This window comes from Lolium rigidum, chromosome 6 (assembly GCF_022539505.1).
Source record: "Lolium rigidum isolate FL_2022 chromosome 6, APGP_CSIRO_Lrig_0.1, whole genome shotgun sequence".
NCBI lineage: Eukaryota > Viridiplantae > Streptophyta > Magnoliopsida > Poales > Poaceae > Lolium > Lolium rigidum.
Genome location: NC_061513.1, coordinates 144291539 through 144315201, shown reverse-complemented (window position 1 = coordinate 144315201; position 23663 = coordinate 144291539). Strand labels below are relative to the sequence as shown.

Genomic DNA, 23663 nt, shown 5'->3' with positions numbered 1-23663 from the left:
GATGCCGTCACGGCTGGAGGACTTGAGCGTCCATACTCTCTCCCCATACTTCATAAAACCAACTAAATAGATCAAGACGGCGGCCATGACCAATAACGTCCCGCCATCGGCTATATGCCTGTAGAACAGATACGCAGCCCCCAGCGACTGTAAGACGAGAGTGAGCAGGTGGCGTAGCCACAGTTGGTTGTCCTCCAGGGCATACGCTGTCATGGTGTCCTGTCCACCTAGGTGGAGCAGCAAGAACTGCGCCCAGAATGCAGCCGGTCCAAGTTCAGGCAACTTGCTGTTGGAGATATGGCCGAGGGTGTATAACGCCGTGGTTTCGGCCAATAGGTACGCCAGCCACAGGAGGAGCCTCCATGCGAGGGAGTTGCGTCGACGCATCCCGGCGAAGACGAGGATGAAAACTTGCAGGGTGAAGCTGAGCAGGATCAGTATTTGGATCGACCACTCATTCCAAAGGTGCAGCACCCATCCGGGCATCTCGCGCACTGAAATGCAAATAACCCAATATTTCATCCTCCTCATTCCAAAATGGATAATAAAGCAAGTACGGAGTATATAAATCAACTTACATGAGATAAGCACGCTGCTAGTGATCAAACACGGATTCAAGGAAATAGGAAAGAGTTAGCGAAGCTAGAGCAATTGGGAATTGTGTATGTCTGACTCTCTGTCTACATATCGGATGTAGAAGGAAGCAAAGGATTGAACTGGTCGTTGATTTGTATATGTTAATATGCCCCCCTATTAGTATAAAACAACAAGCTGCCACTTGGTAATGGCATCTTGTCATAAGCATGTTATAATGTCCATACCAGCTCAGTGGCAAAGGATTGAACTGGTCGTTGATTTGTATATATTAATATGCTCCCCTATTAGTATAAAACAACAAGCTGCCTGCCACTTGGTAATGGCATCTTGTCATAAGCATGTTATAATGTCCATACCAGCTCAGTGGCTGATAATCCCAAGGACGATTCAATATGTTCCAAAGTTTATTTAACACTACACCATTTTGATGCAACCGGGAAAATATATTTAGAGAACACTTGGGAAGTGTCACTTTATACTATCTTTGATCGAGAAGGTGGCACAAAACTTTACTTAATTCGTGCAGGATTGATATTAATAGGGAAAGGGACCCATCAAAGTAACACAGTTTCACGCCGTCTCGTCTATGACCGGTCTTCGGACATGACGGTGAGATTGAGATGAGCCCATATCTTGACAATTTATCCAAAGCTAGACATTCTAGCACAGAATGTCGAGGTTATAATCAAACTGTAACATCCTGAAATTTTGAACTCTGATTACCTAGCTTTAGTAAGCTAAAAATTGGTTGTTTGACAATTGCTCTTATTGGTTTTACTGAGAGTTATACTCTCTTTTGACTTTGTTAAACCAGATTGTGGGCCAACAAAATCATATTTCTCTTGTGATCATGACTTGACAATGAACTATCAAAGCTGTTTTGTAAACTCTATTTTGGCCAAACTCTTATTTAAAGGTTTTGATTTGGCAAATGTCCCAAAACCCTTGTTTTCAAGTCGAAGATCTATAACATAGTATCTCCACAGCATTTTCAAAAATTTCTTGCAAGCATTTCAGAGACTCTTGTTTTAAACATCATTCAGATAACTACAAGAAGAAAATATAGGAACTATTTTCAAGAAATTATTTTGAACCATGTCTTCATCTGTATTACCTTGTTTTCAAAAATGATTTGAAAACTAATTTTCCAAAAAGGTTACGAATTTCAAAATATAAGAGGTAATTATAGATCACCATAGAGGTCTATAATATACTAGACCCAGAATCTAGATTCCAATCAACTACTTAAAAAAATGTGACCTAATTAAATACCTTTTTCAATTAAGCGCCAAGTGAAGTGGGAAATATATTATCCCATGATTTCCCTCGTACCAATTTCATGGAAAACTACCATTTTATATTTTGAAATCCCTTTCCAATCATGTTGCCATGATCACCTCTAAAGCATAAGTTTAACTTTCCTTGTGATGTTTAGGTCGATTGCTCTCTGTGAGGATTTATGCTGGCTAATCATCTGGTGCCTTGAGTTGGATCTACAGATATATAATGACCAGATTGATGCTCATATGAAAGCACATCCTAACAATGGTATGCGTGGTGTGATTGCTGCTGCTTTAGAAGATGCAGTTGATTGTGCTAGCTGGATAGCTCCTTGCCCTTCCTTCTTCAATTGGCTGCAAATATTTCCTTCAGGTTTGGGCAAGGTCATTTGGTTTTTTCTGCTGGCCTTTGAATGGATTGTCTGCAGCTGCATCACTTCAACATCACTTTGAATGGTATCGCCTATGTTTCTTGCCCAACATGATGGTGGGTATAATTCTCAGTATGGGGCCTTTGAGGCAGGCTTCTTCCTTGTCAATGCCACCATGGTGGTGGTTCAGAGCTCGAGCCCCCCTTCCTCACCCTCCTCCGACGCCGCCACCGTCTCCACTTCCTCTTCCGCGCCGCCCGCCCCAATCCTCCCGTCCCCGGACACCGTCTCCCTCCTCACCTCCCGCCTCGCCTCCGCCGGCCTCCTCCCCCTCGCCACCTCCCTCCTCTCCCGCTCGCGCGCGCTCTTCCCTTCTGCCGCCGACCTCGAGCGCCCCTTCCTCACCCTCCTCCGCGCTTTCGCACGCACCCACCGCCCTCCAGCTCTTCCGCTCCGCCCCCTCCGCCCTCTCCCTCCCCCACTCCGCCCGCTCCTACACCGCCGTCCTCGCCACCCTCGTCGCCCACTCCCAGCTCCCCCTCGCCCAATCCCTCCTCGCCGACATGCGCGCCGCCGGTTTCGCCCCCACCACCGCCACCTACAACGTCCTCCTCAAGGCCCACTGCTCCGACGCCGCCGCTCCCATCGACGACGCCGTCCGCCTTTTCCGCAACATCCCCAAACCCGACGCCTGCTCTTACAACACCCTCATCGATGGGCTCTGCCGCCGCAGCCGCCGGGCCGAGGCCCTCCAGCTGTTCTCCGAGATGGTAGCAAACGACATTGCGCCTACGGTGGTTACTTACACGACTGTTATCAATTGGCTCGCCCGGGAGGGTTGCTTGGAGGATGCACTGCAGATGTTTGATGAAATGGCGAAGAAAGGTATTGCACCAAATGTTGTCACCTACAGTTCTCTGATTGACGGGTTGTGCAAGGGTGGGCGTGCAGCATCGACACTGGAGCTGCTGGATAGGATGGTCAAGGAGAAGAAGCTGCCAAATACAATCACATATAGCTCTGTGATTAATGGTCTCTGCAAGGAAGGCCGGCTGAGGGAAGCTACGGAGATTTTGGACCGGATGCGTCTCCAGGGGAGGAAGCCTGATGCTGGATTGTTCGGGAAGCTAATTGTTGGGCTGTGTGATGGAGGAAGGCCTGTGGAGGCTGCAAATTACGTGGATGAGATGGTTCTTGCGGGCGTTCAACCCAACCGGGTGACCTGGAGCTTGCATGTCAGGATAAACGATGCAGTTTTGACAGCATTATGTGCTAAGGGTGAAGCTGAGAGGGCTTTCCGGGTTTACCAGAGCATGAGGACGCGTGGCATTTCTACTGAGCCAGGCACTTTTCATCTCCTGGTCGAGTTCTTCTCCAAAAACAACAATTTGGAGAAAGCAGCTCATGTTGTGCTAGACATGCTATCAGAGAGGTGCATCCCTGAGAGAGAAACATGGGATGTTATTATCAGTGGGTATTGGAGTAAGAAGAAGGTGAGACAAGAAGCTGAGAAAATGTGGAAGCAGTTAATAGTCACCTGATTTGGAATAAATGTGCTGCTACACTGTGCTAGTACATGATGTGCCTGAGCTCTCAGCAAGCTAAATTGTCCCTTGAGGTAGTAACGTGTTTCTCTTTCCATCATGGTGTTTACACAAGCGAGATAGTATCATCACATCGGTGTTTCCATTTCTGGGATTATGTGATGTACTGAAGTTCATTATTTGTATACATTTTGAAGCTACAAGCAAGCCGGCAGTGTTCAGGTATGATGCGATGATTGTTGTCTGTGTCTCTTATCTTTGATGTCTAGGAGTACACTCCTTCAACTGCTACCTAAGTTGAAATTTATTATCTCCCATCACTAGCCTAAATGTTCGGAGTTATTGTACGATGACATAAAAGCTACTAATATATGATATGAATTCAAGAATGTACTGTACGATATGTGTTTGCAAAAGGGAAACCAGATCGTCGTCCTTTCTGGGCATCTTAACTTCACGCAAAAGAGCAAAACAAAGTATGACTACCTATATTTGTCGAGATTCAAGACAAAAGCAAGTTATCAAGTCACTTTACCTGCCTAAACATGTTTTACGTTCAGTTGATCCTCAATAGCCAATCGAAGATTTTAATATGCCAAAAGATGTATCCAATGTATTGTCCTACATGTCATGAACCTGCAACTATGCATCTTATATTATTTACATGTGCAAGCCTTTTGCATGTAGTGCAACCTGCAACAATTTCAACCATGCATTGGCTACTTCCGATTTGTATGTGGAGCTCGGGAGATGCTGGAACTCAAATTGTTCCGTAGCAAAGATGATATGGAACTTGTTTGATGAGTTTAGTTCATTGTTAATATTTCAAAGTGAAGATTGTCAGGTTATGTTGGTATATGAAATAAGTTCATGGTTAATTTTTAAAAGTGACTGGCATCTTTTGTTGTGTAGAGTAGACACTTAAATAAAACGTGGGGCATACATAATATGTGTGAGACATATTCTGCATACATAAAATAAGCTTGGGCTTGTTTAAGATCATCATTAGTATGTTACATCATCGCACAAAAATAGGTGTCGTATACTTCTCTTCCATCTATCCCGCTTAAGGGGCTTCAACTGTCTGTTTTATCGGCAGGAACTAGGGCGAACTAATACTTTGAAGACCCAAACTATTGTGTAGATACCGGAAAGCCAATGCCATGGCGGGTGGTTGGGAAGCTGACAAATAGCATGCTTCCAATAACTCCAATAGCAACTGGTAATGTTGTGAGTACTTGCTTTGTATCCTCCGATGGTATTGGATAGAAGCAAGAAACCACATTTTGATCAAACAGAGCTATTGCAACAAAAATCATCGCGGAGACAGTTGCATGGACAAAGTCTAGAAATTTTATCTTGTATTCAACTGCAGCATGTGGATCAAGAGTAGCGCCACCATCAATGACCCATAACCCCTTGAACGTGGCAAACCCGTATCTTACCTTTCCTTTCTCATCCCTGAAGCTATCTGTGAAGCTAAGAACAAAGCATGACAGTGTACATAGTATCACAAGCCCTCCTGCCATCATCCGATTCATGTCACCGCAGTGGCCTTGTTTTGCCAGGGTTGGAGCGAGGAGCTGGAAGGCAAGGACAGTGCCTGATGGGAGGAGTTTGGCGAGGTGCCCGGTGCTCTTGTATGTTTGTCCTATTGCTTTCTGCATGGGGCTCAAGTTGTTGTTGCCATCAGTTCTGTTTGACAACAGAGGATGCCTCTGATTTTGCTGCAATTCCATGTCTGGCTGTGGAGCAGCCATTGTTGTTGTTTCCCTCTATCTTTGTTCCGCTGTAACTGGTCTTGGAGGATCTTGAACCTAGGGAAGAGAAGATGGGGATTGTAGCCTTCAACGGATGAATGGAAGAGATTTCAAGGGAATGAAGCTGGTGGCCGGTTTCTTTTGCTGCCCAGTTTGGTTTGGTGTAGCTGTGAGTTTTTGGCTGCTTTTCCTGGCGATAGATCGAGAGAACATGGAGGATTTGAGGCGCTGCAGTTTCTCTCTTGCATTGCAGCTATTATAAACGCACGTTGGGTAACAGAAGGAACTGTAGTTATTCTGGGTATTACTTTTTAAAGTTATGTTTTGTGGTGGTTACGCAAGTGCCTGCTGTCATTGCTAATTTATCTCGGAGGCTTCCATTTCCCTACCCTGGAATTGGACACAGTCAACTGTCAAGTACCATGACATGAATGGCAGGAGATCTTCTCTCCAATTAGCCTTGCTGCTCTGTTGTGCCACGTGTGGTGATGCAACTGCAGCAATCGCTACCCATCGTGATCCGTCAGACCAAACACTCTAGTCCAGCTGATTTGTATTTTTGTCGTGGGAAATGGACAGTAGTACTATGTTAATATCATTACGATGCATTTGTGTGTTAGAATTACATCCATGGAAATCTGTAAGTTTTATTTTGTTAATAACTGAGATTAAGGCCTCCATCAGTTCCATTAACTGACGGGCTGCATCGCTTGAACCTTAATTTGTCACGCATCTTTGGTTTGTAGCCAAAAGGTTGCATCGCCTAAACATAGCGGTGCCACAAAAATGTAAGCATGTGTTTAGTTCATTGCTACAGTTGTTGTTTGCTACACTTTCTTATCCATATGGTACACATGTCATGCAGTAAAATTTCTATCCAAATTTTGCCTCACTTTTGGTGGCCATTTTGTTCGTCACACATTTTGTGGTTCACAATTTAGGTAAGGTTAATTGTGGTAAAGTTAGTCATTAATATAAGAGCCAGACCCGCCAACTTTTAAGGTTTTTTTTTTGAAATAGGGAACCCAGCCTCGCATCAGATCTATATGGCCTTTATTACAACTTTATTTAACAGGAACTATCAAGATTATACTACATCCGTCCTAAAACTTAAGGCTTATATTATTTTTAAAAAGTCAAACTATGTCAAGTTTGACTAAGCTTTTACCAAAAATTATTAACATCCAAAATATAAAATTAATATCATTAAATAGATAATAAAATATGTTTTCGTATGGTATGTATAAAATATTATATTTGTTGATAGTTTGTTCTAAAAGTTTAGTCAAACTTTACTTGGTTTGACTTAAAAAAAACGCGTTAACCTTTGGGACGGAGGTATTACATCACAAAATCCAAAGCTACCACTCAACACCTAGAAACCCGACAGCGGGTGAAGTAACATGCCATCAGGGCCTCCGCCCTAAAAACAGAAACAAACGCCCCACCAACTAAATACCAGGGCCATCCCTGAGTTACCTGATGGTGAAAACAGGAGCTCACAACCCTTGGCGAGAACCTTTTTCTCGCTTCAGAAGCTGTCACCACCATCGAACCACTGGTCTATCTTCACGGCGGAGATTCACATAGCCTTTGCCAGCCATGTTATCGATGCCACCATGGAAGATTAGTCGTGCGTAGCACCTACCGAGAAGGCATGGCTCAACGTAGCACCTGTTAGCCAGACATGACTTGACATCTCCTCCTCCAGCTGTCCACAAGTGCAGCTCCACAAACAATGATTGTAAGAGAGAAAGCAACACCACAATGCCACCATCGTCCAGTCTGGAAGACCGGATACTAGAGTTTTCTCGGAGCAGCATGAGCAAGTCGATAGTTGTTGCTCAACGATGCCTTCATCAAGGTAACGACGCAGAACACCGTTGTCGCCCGCCTATGGGATCAGTTTTCACCGGCAACTATGTCTTCCTGACTCGCAACCGATACTAGATGACAGATCTCGCGAGCAGACAACCCAACCTCAGGCCGACCACCTCCGGCGAAGGAGATGGACACCACCGCCATGGCCGGAGCAGCTGCTCCAGGGTTCCTCGTGACGCGGGAGAAGCCCAGGAGAGCCTCGACCGTCGACAGAGCAGCCAACGAAGCAAAAACGCAAAAGAAGCCCGCTTAGGCCCAATTGGTCCTAGATTCGTCCAACCTCCACACTGCCACCAGCAGATCAGCGCAGCCTAGTTACCGCCACCCTGCAACGCCGTCCCAGCTAGGAAAGCATGGTCGGTCGCGGCCGTCGTGCCCTCCGATCGAATAGTCGAGGAAGGGCCACCGCCACCGCACTACCAGGGCTTCGCTAGGCAACGCCTCGGGCGGCGGGGGAGGGGAGCGCAGGGGAGGGACGAGGACCACCGACGGCTAGCGCGGCGCGCCGCCGCCGCGCTAGGGCGAGAGGGGTTGGGGAAACTTGATACTTTTCTTGGTTGGCAATACAAGAATTAAATGCCCAGCCTTGTTATAATTAGATGGCTCGAAAATTTCAGCAGATAATCAAACTATATTTATTTATGGAGCAAATACATTAGATCAAACAAACCAAAACAGAAACAGAAACGAAGGACAAAGTCCAATAAAACTGAAAATTACACCAAAGCTCCTTGAATTCTCAATTTGTCTTCTCTAGAGTCACCTTTTCCATCTCAACTACTCCACCATGAGTCATGTAAATAAATTGTACAAGTCGAAACTATGAAATTTGTTAATACTGTATTAAACTAAAACTGCTCTCCAATGGCATTCCATTCCATGGTTCCACTCGCCTCCCGGTGTCCGAGACACCGGGAGAAAACAAGCGGAATCAGCGGATACAGGCGACAGAAAGGGGGGCTCCTCGCTACCGAGCAGGTCGGTGGCAATCGGGGCACCGCACACCCCTAATTGGCTTCTGGGCCAGGCCCATATATGGATGTTTCGTTTTCTGTTCCGATTTTCAGCTCAGATTTTTCGATTTTTCCTCACGTTTTCTGGATCTATCTAGTTTTCAGAAAAATGTCCGATCATTTTTCAAAATTTGAAATTTTTTCGAACTTGAACATTTTATTGAGATTGAACATTTTTTAGTTTTTTTTCTCGAAATTTCAACATTTTTGAATATAAACATATTTTAAATTTGAACATTTTTTAAAATTTGAATTTCTTATTTTTAAAATTGTTTTAAATATGAACATTTTCTAAATTTGATCATTTTCCACGTTTGAACGGTTTTCAAATTTAAACAGCTTTCAGATTTGAACGATTTTCAAATTTGAACATTCTCAAATTTGAACATTTTCTTAATTTGAACAATTTTTAAAATTTTAAAATTTCAAATCTGAAAAATAAATATAAACAAAACTGAAAACAAAAAAGAAAAAAAGAAAAAGGAAACAGAAAAGAGAAAAGAAAAAGGAAACTGAAAAGAAGAAAAAAAAACAAAAATGAAAAATGCCCACCGGGGCCAGGCCCACACCCGCGCGGGGGGTGTGCGGTGGTCGGTAGCCACCGACCTGATCGGTGTATAGGTTTTCCGAAAGAAAGGAGCTCTTCTTTTCCGGCGTACATGTCGGCCCAAAACAAGGAAGGGTTGTGTTGTGCATGGGCTGATTTCATCTCATATGTGAAAGTCAAAGCCCACCCCAAATAATATAGACTGTCATACAAAATTTCCAAACAAAACGTACCGTCCTCACTGATTATCTTCCTTCTTCTTATTGAAAAAACTCCTCGACAATCTTCAGTGGGACAACAGACAAAGATCCATTGTTTCATGCATGCAACCATGCATAAAGATCACATAGGAACAATCCACTTTAGGCTCCGAGAAGCAATGAACTTGCTTTTTCCTCAGGACAAACCGGCACCTCCCTGCTGGAGCTTCTTTGCCGAGGACACGAGCAAGCTTGCACACTTTGCATATCATAGGCCATAGCATAGGATAGCATGTAGTAGTGCTACTCACCTCACCTGGAGTCTTGGAGTCGACATTGCAAAGTTGCTGATATATCATACACGACAGCATTTGGCTTTTAATCATGTGATTCCATCTTTTCCATCCTTGTTGCATCATGGCATGGCACCAGAATAATGATGTCATGTAAAGAACTTTGGTTCGGCTAACCATATGGAGGTAAGTAAAATAGGTGTCTCACATATAACACATGCGCAATGAACTTCCTCAACATAAATAACTTCGAATTTCTGAAAGGATAGGCAAAAATTTGCATAAAATATATATCTCCTTCTATATGTTCGCTTTCAGGGAAACAAAATTGAGCTCTCTGTTGTTCATAGTAGGTAGGCCATATCACCTAGAGAGAAATGCTCTTCTAGCATGCACGTCATATACCGTGCATAACTGCATACCGTACATTCTCTCTCATTGCCTATTTTATAGATTTGTGTGAGCTACATTCTCTCTCTCCTTCCACACTACTAGATCCATCTCTTAAAACCTGAAACTTCCGTAGGTTTTGAACCAAAAAATTGTTTTTCTGAACCGTTTGAATATTTGAGTTTCTAGTGAAGAGAGCTCGAAAATAAGACCAATATGGAATATATTTTGACAATTTTTGGAAATTGTCTTTTCAAACTTGGTGAAACATTTTAAAAGTTTATAAAACATGGTGAAATTTTTATTTGAAACAATCTGTTTCACTCTATTTCAAACTTGGGTCATCAGAGTTAATTTTTTTTGGTATTCCTCTTAGAGTTCAATATGGAGACACAATATTTTATACCCACCGGTTCTAAATACTCGCTGCAGATTTAGGAAAAATATGGACTAAAATCTGTCTAGGTTCATTGAACCCATGGCAAGTATTAAGAGCTGGAGGGAGTATCTAGTTTTTATCGAGTTTTATTGTGTATAATCATGTTTGAATTTATTTCAAAATTGCAGTTTTAAAGTTTGTCGAAAAGAAACCTTTTCATCCGTTTTAAAATAAATTATTGAAAGAAATACAGAGATTCAGACGAAATGTAATCTAATTTTTCATCCAACATAATGAGTACATCTGCCCCAACTTGGCTAGGACGTCCCCAAAAATGTGGATCGTCCCTGCATCGTCTCCTAGGCGACAACCTCATACCTCCACCAGTTCTCTAAACATGCGGATGCTAGCGGGTTTGGCGGCTATATATTAATCTCCTATTCACACCAGCTCGCAGCCTTGACAATCACGCATGACGTGTCCACACTATATTTTGTCAGTGCTTGGTTTGTTCACTACAGGAATCTGCCAAGATGCCGACGGCCTCCAGCCCTTGATGGGCCGAGGGGTATGTCTACGCCGAGGGGCTCGATGGGCCGCTGCCATGGACCGGACGTACGCCGACGGCCCCGACATTTGGCCGTCGGCGTACGCCACGACCGTCGGCGCAGCGAGCCATTCCTGTAGTGGTTCTTTCTTTTTCCACTATGAAATAATTTCGTTTGTTCTTTTCCATAACATTCTCATTAGATAAGATAATTATAAATAACTTAGTGTGTTTATTTTTTACTCCACATAGATAGCCGTATGATGATTCTACAAGTGAAGATCAAATGTTTCTTAGTGTCAGTTTAGATATAGCAATTTCCTTGTTGGCTAAGGTACGTCGACTTTTTTTAAGTACCCCTGCCGGCCAACTACGTCAATTAATTTGGATCGAAGGAAGTAGATAGCTAGGTCCTATGTTTTTTTTTGCATGTTAGGCAAAGTCATGATCATGATCGAGCTAGCTAGCTATTACAGAAAAACAACAACTGCGTCAAATTGGGCTATGATACCAAAAAATAAGGATGATAATATCCTCGCTGGATGGGATAGAGCGAACCCACTCAATTAGAAATTGCCATGTGGCAACACGATATCCTAACAGTTGCCATCCACCTTTGCTTAGAAAATCCATAATCCGGCAATACATTCGCTCCATGGGACTATACTATTTCTCACGTTCACTCAATATAATTTTCCAAAATTAAAGCATGACTATGGGGTGGGCTCAGAGCCTAAACAAGCATGCATGGAGTTGCAAGACACAACCTAGCTAATTCAAAACGTTTTCTTTCAGCGAGATTCAACATTCGTTGAATGGTTTTGTCCATCGATGGAAGATACATCCAATCAGATGGAGAGCCCACCAGGAGCGGACCCAGAACAAATCCTGACTGGGGGCATATGGTTTGAGTGGGGGCACTTCTTCAATGAATTTGCAAATTTTTTATGATTTCCTTCAAAATATGTACAAATACAAAGGAAATTCAAAATTCTGAGTGGGGGCATAGGCCCCCACTCAGCTATGCCTGGGTCCGCCCCTAGAGCCCACACGTGCTGGGTGGTCGAAATCCGCAGGGTGTGAAACCAGCCCACCAGAGTTTAAACTCTAGGTTTGACACTTTGGTGTCTCATAAATACAAAATATTTTTTTCAGAAGGAGGCGATGTTTCGTCGGTAACGAGACAACTATGGTGACTTTGTCAATCTCAAGACCCACGATATCGTTTTCTGGACTTAGTCTTTCAGAAGTGCTCATAAGGTAGTGCGTTCCTAAGGATGCATATATGTACGTATGTGCGAGCGTCTACGAAACGATTGTATTGTGTTAAAAAAAATTCTGCAGGGTGTGCATGCAGCAACTTGATTGGAGGCTCGATCGATCTCGGTTACCTTTCTACCGGCCGGGGAATGGATAGTTAGCCTCGCGACCGAACCTGGCCGGGTAGGGTGGGTAGATGGAGAGTTCAAGTCTTGTGTCGTTGGGGTATCGCCTCTCTTCCAAGACACTCTACGGTGACCTGGGATCTAAAAAAGGTCCCTCTCCAACACATTTCCCCTAAGCTCAGCGCAGCTCAGCTCCCCTAACACAATCTCCCTGGCTCTCACACACACATTAGCAGTAGCTAGCTAGGGAGAGATAGAGTGGTGTGTGGTGCGACGTCGCCAGGAATCAGCCGGTTGCCCCGTCTCCACTCCACCCACGCGCCCGGCGAGTCGCCCTTTTCGCTCTAGTTTTATTTCCTCTTTCCATTCCTCCCCACCCCCGATCCCGACCCCGACCCCGTCATTCCGAACACGAGCTTGGTTCGGTTCAGTCAGTTAGCTCCGTCGATCGCTGTCACTCTTAATTTCCCGAGCGCGCGCGAGCCGGTCTATATATGTGTTTTCTGTTGTTGGTAGTAGAGCTTAAGGCATTGGCAACTGATCATGCCGTCGAGCGCCCAATAACGTGCTAGAAGAAACGAAAAACATGCATGTGCAAATGCATATACTGTACCTCGTTAGTTCTACCAACCGATGGGAACGACGATGAACAGTGGTCTTCTTGGGCAGCCGGTAGAATGTACTAGCAGAGAGCAGGTCCGGCATCGTGCCCGCCGCCTTTAAGCGGGGCCGAAGTACACGCCTGATGTTTGCTAGCAGCTGCCTGCCTTCTCGATCTCCCTCTCTGGGCAGCCGATCGATTCGATATTCACGTGCTGTTTTCGACGCGCAGCGTCCATACGTTTGGTGTACGGCCGCCGGCTAGCTGGTCGATGGATGACGAAGTTTTCTTGGAACACAAGCCTCGATCGGCTCGGCGGTGATCATGTTGGCCTAGTTAATTCTTGCTGCGTGCTGCACTGGTCTCAGACGTGTAAATACCAACCACACGTCAACAACTGCTGGATGGACTTGACAGAGCGCACATCGGATGGATGGACGGATGTGCACGCAGCAACTCGCGCGTGATGGCTACAGAGTGGGGTCCGGCGGCGGTCGCGCGCAGAAAATCCGGTCCGCCATGGTTTCCGGTTCACGTATACGGATGGCTTGCCCAGACTTGAGGGTCAAGCAACCCCCCATCATTCGCCCGGATCCCGGCCGTCTAATCTTTCTCTTATGAGCTACTCCTCTGTCATCACACATTGACACGTACACACATCATCCACAAGCGCTCTAGCTGCTGCTACCAATTCGAGCTTTCTCGCCCGGGGTAGGCAGCAGCAGCAATATCTTGTTTGTGCAATTGTGCTTTCTTGATCGACCCCCCTCCATCGTACTAGCTAGTGATGATTAATTTCTTTATCTTATTTATGTAGTTGTTGCCTAGAGAGAGAGAACAGATCGAGAGAGCGGGCTCGCTCTCGGCGATCTTCCTGGGAAGCAACAACCCTTGCAAAAGTTGGTGAGAATTCTATTCTTCTGTACTCTACCAGATAGAGAGAGAAACCCAGCAGCTAGCAGCCTTGAGGCGCAGGGCAGGGAGGATCGTCGCGATCGCGCAGAGTGGCAGGGGTAGCTAGCTTTTAACAGGGACAAGCTTCGTCTGTAACCTCTTTTCCTCTTTGTTCTCTTCTCAGCCCGCTTTGTTCCCTCGCCTCGCCCTCTTTAGCCACCAGTCACCAGCCCGCCCGATCTCAGCCTCTTCTTTTACCCTGCGCGCCGGCCTTTCATTCCCCCGACACTCGCAGGGGCTACCCCAGTCTTAATTAGTCTTTGCCGCATATGGGGGCGGGCTAGCAAAGCGGAAGGCAGGACACGAAGAGGCTTTCGATCGATCTCTCGTGATCTTCTCTCATCATCACCTACGTACGTGCTGGTTGTGGTGGGGCACGAGAGATCGACAAGCGCCTGGCCGGCCATGACATGGTGCAACAGCTTCAACGACGTGCGGGCCGTGGAGAACAACCTGGCCACGGCGGCGGCCGTCGCGGCGGCCAAGAAGCAGCAGCAGCAGCAGGAGCAGCCCAGCCTCGTCCGAACGTGCCCCTCCTGCGGCCACCACGCGCAGTATGAACAGGTACTTACCTACTCAACCAGCGAGTGAGATCGAGCTAGACATGCATGACTAGCTACCTCACTCACTCATGAATCTGATGGATGGATGGATCAGCTGCAGGCGGCGGCGACGATACAGGACCTGCCGGGGCTGCCGGCCGGCGTGAAGTTCGACCCGACGGACCAGGAGCTGCTGGAGCACCTGGAGGGCAAGGCCAGGCCGGACACGCGCAAGCTCCACCCGCTCATCGACGAGTTCATCCCGGCCATCGAGGGAGAGAACGGCATCTGCTACACGCATCCAGAGAGGCTGCCAGGTACTACAGTTACAGGCTACAGCCACACGTACTCTATACGATCAACACGTTTAACATCTAGCCGCCATGCATATCCATATGTCTGTGCGTGGACACCCTGCTGTTCGAGTGTGTTAGCTGCTAGCTCCGCATTACATCAAACGGGTAGCGAAAGCGTCAGAATTTCAAAAGGAAAAGATTTCGGATTAGGACAAGTCGACCTAGAGGGCGCGCCGGAGAGAGGGATTGCTGATCCGTCCCGCCACGCGCCCACAGCGCATGTCTATTTAGACATAGGCTAGATCGATTGATTCTGCGTCTGAAACTCCTTGCCGCGAGATGATTAAAATTGGGTTCCAGTCCTTTTCAGTCTGGTGACCTTGCTTAAAGTGTAGATTTCAATTTCATACCAGGGGTAGGATTTCGGTATGTCGTGTGGCGAAAAGCATAGAATACCCACATACGTTGCGTATTTGTTTTGTCCTTTCTTGGTTTAATAGTACTAAATTACGAGCGTAGTCTATATGCGTTTGCGTTTGTGCACGATATATACAGTATAAATATTGGTAAAGGTTTGCCTTTCAAGTAATTGCTTCTCCTACTTGTTGGCATAAGTTTATTGTACATTGAAAACGAGAGATCCACACAACACACGGTGCCCTCAGATATTCAGATGTCTACGTCATGTAGGGTGCACGCAACATCAGACCAAAGGAAGTATGGACTTAATTTGAAATGACTTGTCACACGAATTGTTAATTATTAAAAAAATTAAGTACTATGTTTTTTAATGTTGAAAGTTGCGTGCTTCGACAATCCATGCTTATATTCGTGTCTGTAAGCTATACAGTCATTTTATATTTGCAAAATGTATATTATGTCGTATCTTCTCGCGCACAAGAAATGCACTTCATCCGCAAATATCTAATTTTGATCATGCTAGGTATGGTCACATGCAAATTACTTTGTACTAGGCTGTAGCCAATCCTCCCACTTTTTTTAATTTTCTGATTGAAATAGTGATGAATAAATGGCTTATGTTTGCTATATTATTAATTCATTAGACAATAAGTGAACGCAACTCCTCTGATGTATATCACCCATACATGGGGTTCCTGACATGTATACCCCACAGATAGTGGGCCCATAGGTCAGCGACCCATGTCAGGTGACATACGTCAAAGGATCATGGTCAATAAACGATTTATGGTCTACTTGTTTTGTTGGCATGAGTGAGGAATAACATAGAATTACTTACGTTATTTGTTTAGTTATTTAGTCACAAGTTTGATGTCAAAATCTTTCAGCCTTATAGTAGAATTACATTTTATTCAACTAATTACACTTGTCTCTGGGTACTATAACCATATATTTTCAAAGGATATATAGTAGAATTATATTTTATTCAAATAATTAAACTTGTCTCTATGTACTATAAACATATGTAGTGCGGTGTTAGGACTGACACATTTGATTTTCTTCATGTTGTAAAAATATTTTAGGCAATTAAGTGCTTCATTTCTTGAGAGGTACTTACCTCAGAAAAAATTGGACCCATATTTTAAGGACATGCCTGCTAGCCTCGATGAGCTCGGCCATGCCTCCAAGTGCAACATTTTTGTTGTTGCTGTGCGTTTGGTTGCCTGGGACACACTCTTTGTCACACCAATGTGAAACTTAAAGTAGCTCCAGCCTCCACCTAGCAAGGGCTTGATAGAATCGCTCAAATTCACTGTTTTTCAAGACAACCCTAGGCAGGTTCAAGATTTCTTCATACATGCATGTGGGATGTGGCCCAGGCTTCGTCTCCCTCTTTGATTCAAACGTGTAGCGCCAGAGCTATCCAGGCTCGCCGCATGCAAACGTGTGGACACTTTAATTTGGACCAAAAGAAGCTTGCATCTCGATCGCTGGTCTGGATCACTCGATCGAGGCATGCATGTTGCAAAACAATGCAGATAACCAAGCACGTTCTTAGGCTCACTTAATGTTTCACGTGCAAATACATTATTATCGTGCGTGGGCACATAACTATGAAATCATTTCGTTCTTTACTCCCATGTTTAGAATCTTTTGTTTTTGTCAAGGAGATCAGCTGTCCATGCATGTTCGTTTTTGCTCTTTCCATCCGTTTCATGGTTCTTACATCTAATCATTGAAAGGTAGTATTCTGAATTGAAAAACAAAAACTTTATCTTTGCACTTATGCCATATAAGCATCTACTGGACGAAATACCTGTAACCCTTCGCGTCATGGTTATTCACTTAATTTTATTGGTTCTAGGAGTCGGCAAGGACGGCCTCATCCGCCACTTCTTCCACCGGCCATCGAAGGCGTACACGACGGGGACGAGGAAGCGGCGTAAGGTTCACACCGACGAGCAGGGCGGCGAGACGCGGTGGCACAAGACGGGCAAGACCCGCCCCGTGTTCACGGACGGCAAGCTCAAGGGCTACAAGAAGATCCTGGTCCTCTACACTAACTACGGCAAGCAGCGGAAGCCGGAGAAGACCAACTGGGTGATGCACCAGTACCACCTGGGCTCCGACGAGGAGGAGAAGGACGGCGAGCTTGTCGTCTCCAAGGTGTTCTACCAGACGCAGCCCCGACAGTGTGGTGGATCGACGGCGGCCGCGGCTGCTGCTGCCCTCGCTGCAGGCAACATCATTAAGGGCGGCGGTGGTGCGGCTGCTACTGATCATCACCGTCATCATCACGAGGGTGGCAACAACAACATCATGCTGAAGGAAGCTGCCGGCATGGTGGATTTCTATAGCCCAGCCGCCGCTGCAGCACTAATCGGGTACAGCAGCCAGGCGGCCCCTCCTAATAATAGGGCGGCTGCGACTGCTTCTGCTCATCTGATGCCTAACTTCGAAGTGCACACGGGAGGGGCGGGCTTTGGTCCTTAACCGGAATTGCGAAGGCAACTAAGACAAGGCAATTATATTCGTTGACTGATAAGTGAAACTATATACTCTACTAGGTTAGAGGCCCGGAGACACGTAATGAGAAGGTGGCAGGCAGATAATGGCACCGGGGAGTGCGAGAGAAGGGGTACTAATAAGGGTGTTGCGTGGCCGTACAGGTTAGGGATCCATTATTTTACATTGTTCATTGTATACATATACCTATAAGCACGTAACTTGACATCTTGACCTACTCTCAATTTTTTGTTTCTTGATGTAATGTTCTTTAATAAGAATCGTGAATTTAATACTATTGTTCCTTGTGCCTAGGGAGAGCGGTGATTCTCGGACCTCCTGTGCATGTGAGAGCCGTCGATCTAGTGCTTTTAGATTTGTGTGATGTTCTTTCAACAAGTTCCATTTAGTTTTTGAAAAATACAGTTTGGTCACAGTTTACTTAGCTTGAATTTTCAAAAAATATAAGACATATTCATTAAAACGGGGGTAGTAAAGTCTATAGGTAATCACCGTGTTTTTATCAATTACGTTAAACATACTATTAAATATCTAAATAAATATAGTTTTCAATTTGTAGAAGCTAGTCAATGTGGATTAATAGTGTCTACCACATATGAAGGAACAAAACAATCTAATTGGCGTTGACGAGTTTAGTTAGGTTTATATAAATCGTATGCAAGTTTTACTAAAAATTTAACTTATTTTAATGGTTAATTATGTGCATGGTTCTTTTTTATTTCAGATCCTGCAAGCACATAAGGTAGATGATCCAAGAACCTCGCGCTCAAGAAAATCAAATGACCAAATCGTATTTACTCAAAAGTAATAGAATCTATTATATTTCAATACTAAGTAGAGAGCATACACACAAAAATAGGGCACTTCTCGGTAAATGGTTGTATAAACTACTTACCGAAGAGGGCATATGGCAAACACTCCTCAAGAGGAAGTATATTGGCTCAAAAGCTTTATCTCAGGTTATTTGGAAACCAGGAGATTCACATTTTTGGGCTGGTCTTATGGAAACAAAGAAGTTTTTCTTTCCATATGGCTCTTTCTCTATTAAGGATGGATCGGAAATTCGTTTCTGGGAGGATATATGGTTGGGTAACACCACGCTCCGAGAACAGTATCCGGCATTGTACAATATAGTGCGCCACAAAAGCGATACTATCGCTAAGGTGTTGGAAGACTTCCCACCAAATGTGGATTTCAGAAGAAGTCTCATCGGTCTCAGACAAACCTCGTGGCAGGAATTGTTACAGCGTCTTGAGTTAGTTCAACTGACGCAGGGACCGGATGAATTTCGGTGGAACCTTACCGGGAATGGTACATTCTCAGTGGCTTCCATGTACAATGCTTTAATTCAGCCAGAACTCCCGGTCGATAATAATTCAAAGATTTGGAAGATGAAAATACCGCTGAGAACAAAAATCTTTGCATGGTATCTTCGTCGGGGGTAATCCTTACTAAAGATAATCTTGCCAAACGCAACTGGCATGGAAGTAAAAAGTGTGTCTTCTGTCATCAAGACGAGACAATTAACCACTTATTCTTCCAATGTAAGTTAGCTAGGTCTATATTGTCAGTTGTCCATATAGGGTCTACCTTATACCCATCACGTAGTGTTGTCAATTTATTTGGCAACTGGCTCAATGGTGTGGATGTTAGGTTTAAACGTCTTATTAGGATGGGAGCGATTGCAATTATTTGGTCGCTATGGCTATGTAGAAATGACAAGATTTTCAATAATGTTTCTTCTTCTTTTTTGCAGGTCATCTACCGATGCACGGCTTTGCTCCGCTCATGGATACAGTTGCAGCGCGTCGAGCACCGGGTCCTCTTTACGGAGGTGTCTTCACGGTTGGAGGATACGGCGAGGGATATTTTCTCCCAACATGGGTGGCAGCGTGACCTTCGGCTAGATCCTCCTAGCTAGAATTTGTTTCTGTTTTTTGAACATTTTTTATCCATTTGAACACCTTTCTGGTTTTGTAACGAATTTGTGTGCGGCTGTGTGCATCTTAGTTATGCAGAGGCCGGGTCTATTGCGCAAGTAATAAAGTGCCCATTTTCGAAAAAGAGAGCATACACACGTTGACAATTTCTTATGAATCCACTATACCATACAAGACACATTTGACAATGAAAAACCAATAAGAATCTTGCCAACAATTCAATTTATGCACTCGAAGTTTCTGTAAGTATGCTTCCCTACTCACATACTTAAACATCTATAAGGTATTCCAAGACCAAATGATTTAGAGATGTCTACAGAATATGTATAATAATAGATAGTTTGTGTAACTGTAAAAAAATATGAAAGAAAATAATGTTACAAAATCAGGTTTTAAATATATTGCAATGCAAGTGTATTTTTTATATACATTACAAATGTATAAAAAACAACAACTTAGCTTATATATAGCAACTTGTTGTGTGGTAAACTATGTCGAATAACTAACATAAACTATATTCGCTAAAATCATAGAATGCTACAAATAAGTTTAAAGTACAAATGTTTAGTATTAGATATAACTAAATCTTGTCACATGTCCAAATCATGCTTGACCGTTCAACACCTACTCGAAACAAGACTATTCAATACCAACACCCTCATGTCTGAACCACATCTGAAACAATGCCACTCTCATGACATAGTCAGACAAAAAACATCATTGCAAAAGCGAGATTGTGGCTTATAATTAATAAGGACGGTTCTTCCACCGCCGCGTAGCGCTCCAATCGGTCCAGCTCCTTCCGCCGCTTCGCAACGCTTCGGTTGCTTCCGGTGCTGCGTCGCCACGTCGATCTTGCTTTTTTTGGGCCGATTAGGTCCAACCAGTTGAGAAGACAATCGGTACTTCTAACACGGCCCTAACCAAGTATTACACAAACAGTAGCGGTACAAGAAAAGTCTTTTGACACAAACACACAAAATATCACAACAAACCAGTCTTAACGCAATAATCAAACCCCAAAAATGAATGGAAAACAAAAACTATAGTCCACATAGGAACACAACCGAGTCCAGTAACACTCACAAGTCCTGGAAGCCCTGTGACCCAGCAGATCCTCGTAAGTACGAAACATATTACTGTAGTTGCGGCATTCAAAGCATAACCCGGGTGCGATTGGACATAGTGCAAGCCCATACGTTCCCTAGAGCAAACAGACCGAGGGGTTATACCCCCCTGGAGAGACAGACGACATAGAAAAACCTGCGCCCACGCACCCAAAGATTCGTCGCTTGCTTGTCCATTGTTCTCTGAGCAGGCAACTATGAAAGAATGATTGTCTTCTCTTCGCTAGTTGAAGAAAGGTGATGAATGGTGTAATCGCATGGGGAGCCACGGTACATGAAAATGCCCTTTCACAGGGAGCCAACATGTAACAAAAACTTTTGTACTTTTATTTAAGAAAGCATTTAAAAAAACACCAAATATAAGTACTGATAAAAGTACTGATAGCTAATCCTTATACATGTCGTCCTTTTTATAAAAGAAATCTATTAATACCAAGTTGATATCAAATAAATCCAGCCTCTCCAACAACATGATGTCAAGATAAGTCTAGCCATCGACAATGCAGGCAACTAAAAAGAAAAGAAAAGAAAAGGACCCCGCTGGTGATGTCCGACTAACCCACGTCACATGCACGGTTTTGATATGGACACCGCCACACAACTAACCACATACATGCATACAACAAGCAGTGAAGTGTCATTTTCTCTCCATCCACGAGTACTCTCTTGAAGAAGAGCCGATTCTCGACTCGATATGAGCACGCGAGAGGTACCTCCAGAGCGTATCCGATCTTCAAACACAATTGTCTTAATAATCCCCACATTGACACCTTGCAATCGCAGCAAGGGTGGTGCCGAGGTCGACGTACCCAAGGTCCCAACATTTGAGTGGAGGGCGCAAAAGGTCAACGGAAAATGGATATTCACGCTCGGCGTCCCTAGGCAAACAAACATGGAGGACGGTGACACGGCTGCCGTGAAGTTCGACCCGACAGATCAGGAGCTGTTGGAACATCTGGAGGGTAAGTCTAGGCCGTACACGCGCAAGGTCCACCCGCTCACCGACGAGTTCATCCATGCCATGCATCGAGGTGGAGAACGGCATCTCACGCCGCAGCGGCACCGGGCCATCCGCGGCGCCGCAGATTAGGGCCCGGATAAATGCATATGCAGCAATTATTGGTTTTTGTTTTAAAAAAAGGCGTATGCGTGCCGGCCCGCAGGTGTCGCATATCCCGGCCGAGCCAGCCGACTAGGATTACCCTTGCCCTCGAGCGACCACAGCTATTCCTCCTTCGTCTCCGCCACTGGAGCGCCGCCATGGCTGCCATTCCTCCTCCGGCCCCGGGGGCCTCTCCCTCTCCTTCTACTCCTTTACCACATCCAGGGCCCCCCTTCTTGGCCAGTTCCTCTCGATTCCCTCCCTCCAGCTCATCATCCCCCTAGGCCGGCGACGGGCAGCCGTGGCTAGGTCAGAATAAAGGCATGGGTGTGCACGACCGAATACCACCAATCCAGCAAACTCGAGGAAATATATACACTGTTACATTCGCCGGCGGCACCTTCCGGAAATCAACACTCCGGCCAGATCAAGAAGGTCAGGCCTCAAGTAGGTCTTCATCTTCGCCCAAGAGAGACCCTAGGACCGGCGCCTTTATTCAGGTCGCCCCCTGCCGGTGACCATCCCAGGCTGGCCAAGGTTGCCGCCGGAGACATCTGATGACCCACAAGTATAGGGGATCGCAACAGTCTTCGAGGGAAGTAAAACCCAATTTATTGATTCGACACAAGGGGAGACAAAGAACACTTGGAAGCCTTAACAGCGGAGTTGTCAATTCAGCTGCACTGGAAACGAGACTTGCTCGCAAGAGTTTATCGCAGTAATCAGCTTTATAGCAAGTAGCGATAGTGAAATAACAAAGCAGCAGAGTAACAGAGACAGCAGTAGTGATTTTAGTAAACAGCAGGATTAAAATACCGTAGGCACGGGGATCGGATAACCAGGCGTTGCATGGATGAGAGAAACTCATGTAACAATCATAGCAGGGCATTTGCGGATAATAATAAAACGGTGTCCAAGTACAAAGCAATCAATAGGCATGTGTTCCATATATAGTCGTACGTGCTCGCAATGAGAAACTTGCACAACATCTTTTGTCCTACCAGCCGATGTGGCAGCCGGTCTCAAGGGAAACTAATGGATATTAAGGTACTCCTTTTAATAGAGTACCGGAGCAAAGCATTAACACTCCATGAACACATGTGATCCTCACATCGCTACCATTCCCTCCGGTTGTCCCGATTTCTGTCACTTCGGGGCCGTCGGTTCCGGACAGCGACATGTGTATACAACTTGCAGGTAAGATCAATAAACAATGAATATCATGATGAAACAATAACATGTTCAGATCTGAGATCATGGCACTCGGGCCCTAGTGACAAGCATTAAGCATAATAAGTTGCAACAATATCATCAAAGTACCAATTACGGACACTAGGCACTATGCCCTAACAATCTTATGCTATTACATGACCAATCTCATCCAATCCCTACCATCCCCTTCGGCCTACAGCGGGGGAATTACTCACACATGGATGGGGGAAACATGGCTGGTTGATGTAGAGGCGTTGGCGGTGATGGCGGCGATGATCTCCTCCAATTCCCCGTCCCGGCGAACGGAGACTTCTGGCCCCCGCGACGGAGTTTCACGATGTGGCGGAGTTCTGGAGGGTTTCTGGCGACTTCGACTTCTCTCCGTGCGTTTTTAGGTCGAGGCCGATAAATAGTCCGAAGGAGGGCGCCGGAGGCCGGCCGAGGGGGCCACACCACACGGCCGCGCGGGCCCCCCCTGGGTCGCGCCGCCCTATGGTGTGGGGCCCTCAGGCCTCCACCTGGTTTGTCCTTCTGGCTCCGTCGCTCTTCCGGGAAAATAGGGCCTTCTCGCATAAATTCCGAGGATTTTCCCGAAAGTTGGATTTCCGCACAAAAACGAGACACTGTAGCAGCTTCGCCGAAAACAGCGTTAGTCCGTGTTAGTTGCATCCAAAATGCACAAATTAGAGGCAAAACAATAGCAAAAGTGTTCGGGAAAGTAGATACGTTTGGACGTATCAACTCCCCCAAGCTTAG

The 23663-nt window shown here is 45.2% G+C and overlaps 2 protein-coding genes and 1 pseudogene across 2 annotated transcripts; 2 read left to right on the top strand and 1 right to left on the bottom strand.

The window, feature by feature from the left end:
* Positions 1-1200: 1200 nt before the first annotated feature.
* Positions 1201-6181, top strand: LOC124663377 (annotated as a pseudogene).
* Positions 4926-5552, bottom strand: LOC124663376 (protein DMP6-like). Its single transcript, XM_047201087.1, has one exon. The coding sequence runs from the start codon at positions 5550-5552 to the stop codon at positions 4926-4928; it is 627 nt and encodes a 208-aa protein (XP_047057043.1).
* Positions 6182-13455: 7274 nt separating the features above from the next.
* Positions 13456-17743, top strand: LOC124663771 (NAC domain-containing protein 73-like). The gene is made up of 3 exons (XM_047201435.1): positions 13456-14306; positions 14400-14601; positions 16865-17743. The coding sequence occupies exons 1-3, from the start codon at positions 14148-14150 to the stop codon at positions 17491-17493; spliced, it is 990 nt and encodes a 329-aa protein (XP_047057391.1). The 5' UTR covers positions 13456-14147; the 3' UTR covers positions 17494-17743.
* Positions 17744-23663: the final 5920 nt, after the last annotated feature.

Bases quoted from the DNA above. Each gene is read 5' to 3' on its own strand.
- LOC124663376 (XM_047201087.1), bottom strand. From the start codon at position 5,552: ATGGCTGCTCCACAGCCAGACATGGAATTGCAGCAAAATCAGAGGCAT.
- LOC124663771 (XM_047201435.1), top strand. From the start codon at position 14,148: ATGACATGGTGCAACAGCTTCAACGACGTGCGGGCCGTGGAGAACAAC. The intron at 14,307-14,399 runs GTACTTACCTAC...TGGATGGATCAG, and splicing joins ACCACGCGCAGTATGAACAG to CTGCAGGCGGCGGCGACGAT. The intron at 14,602-16,864 runs GTACTACAGTTA...TATTGGTTCTAG, and splicing joins GCATCCAGAGAGGCTGCCAG to GAGTCGGCAAGGACGGCCTC.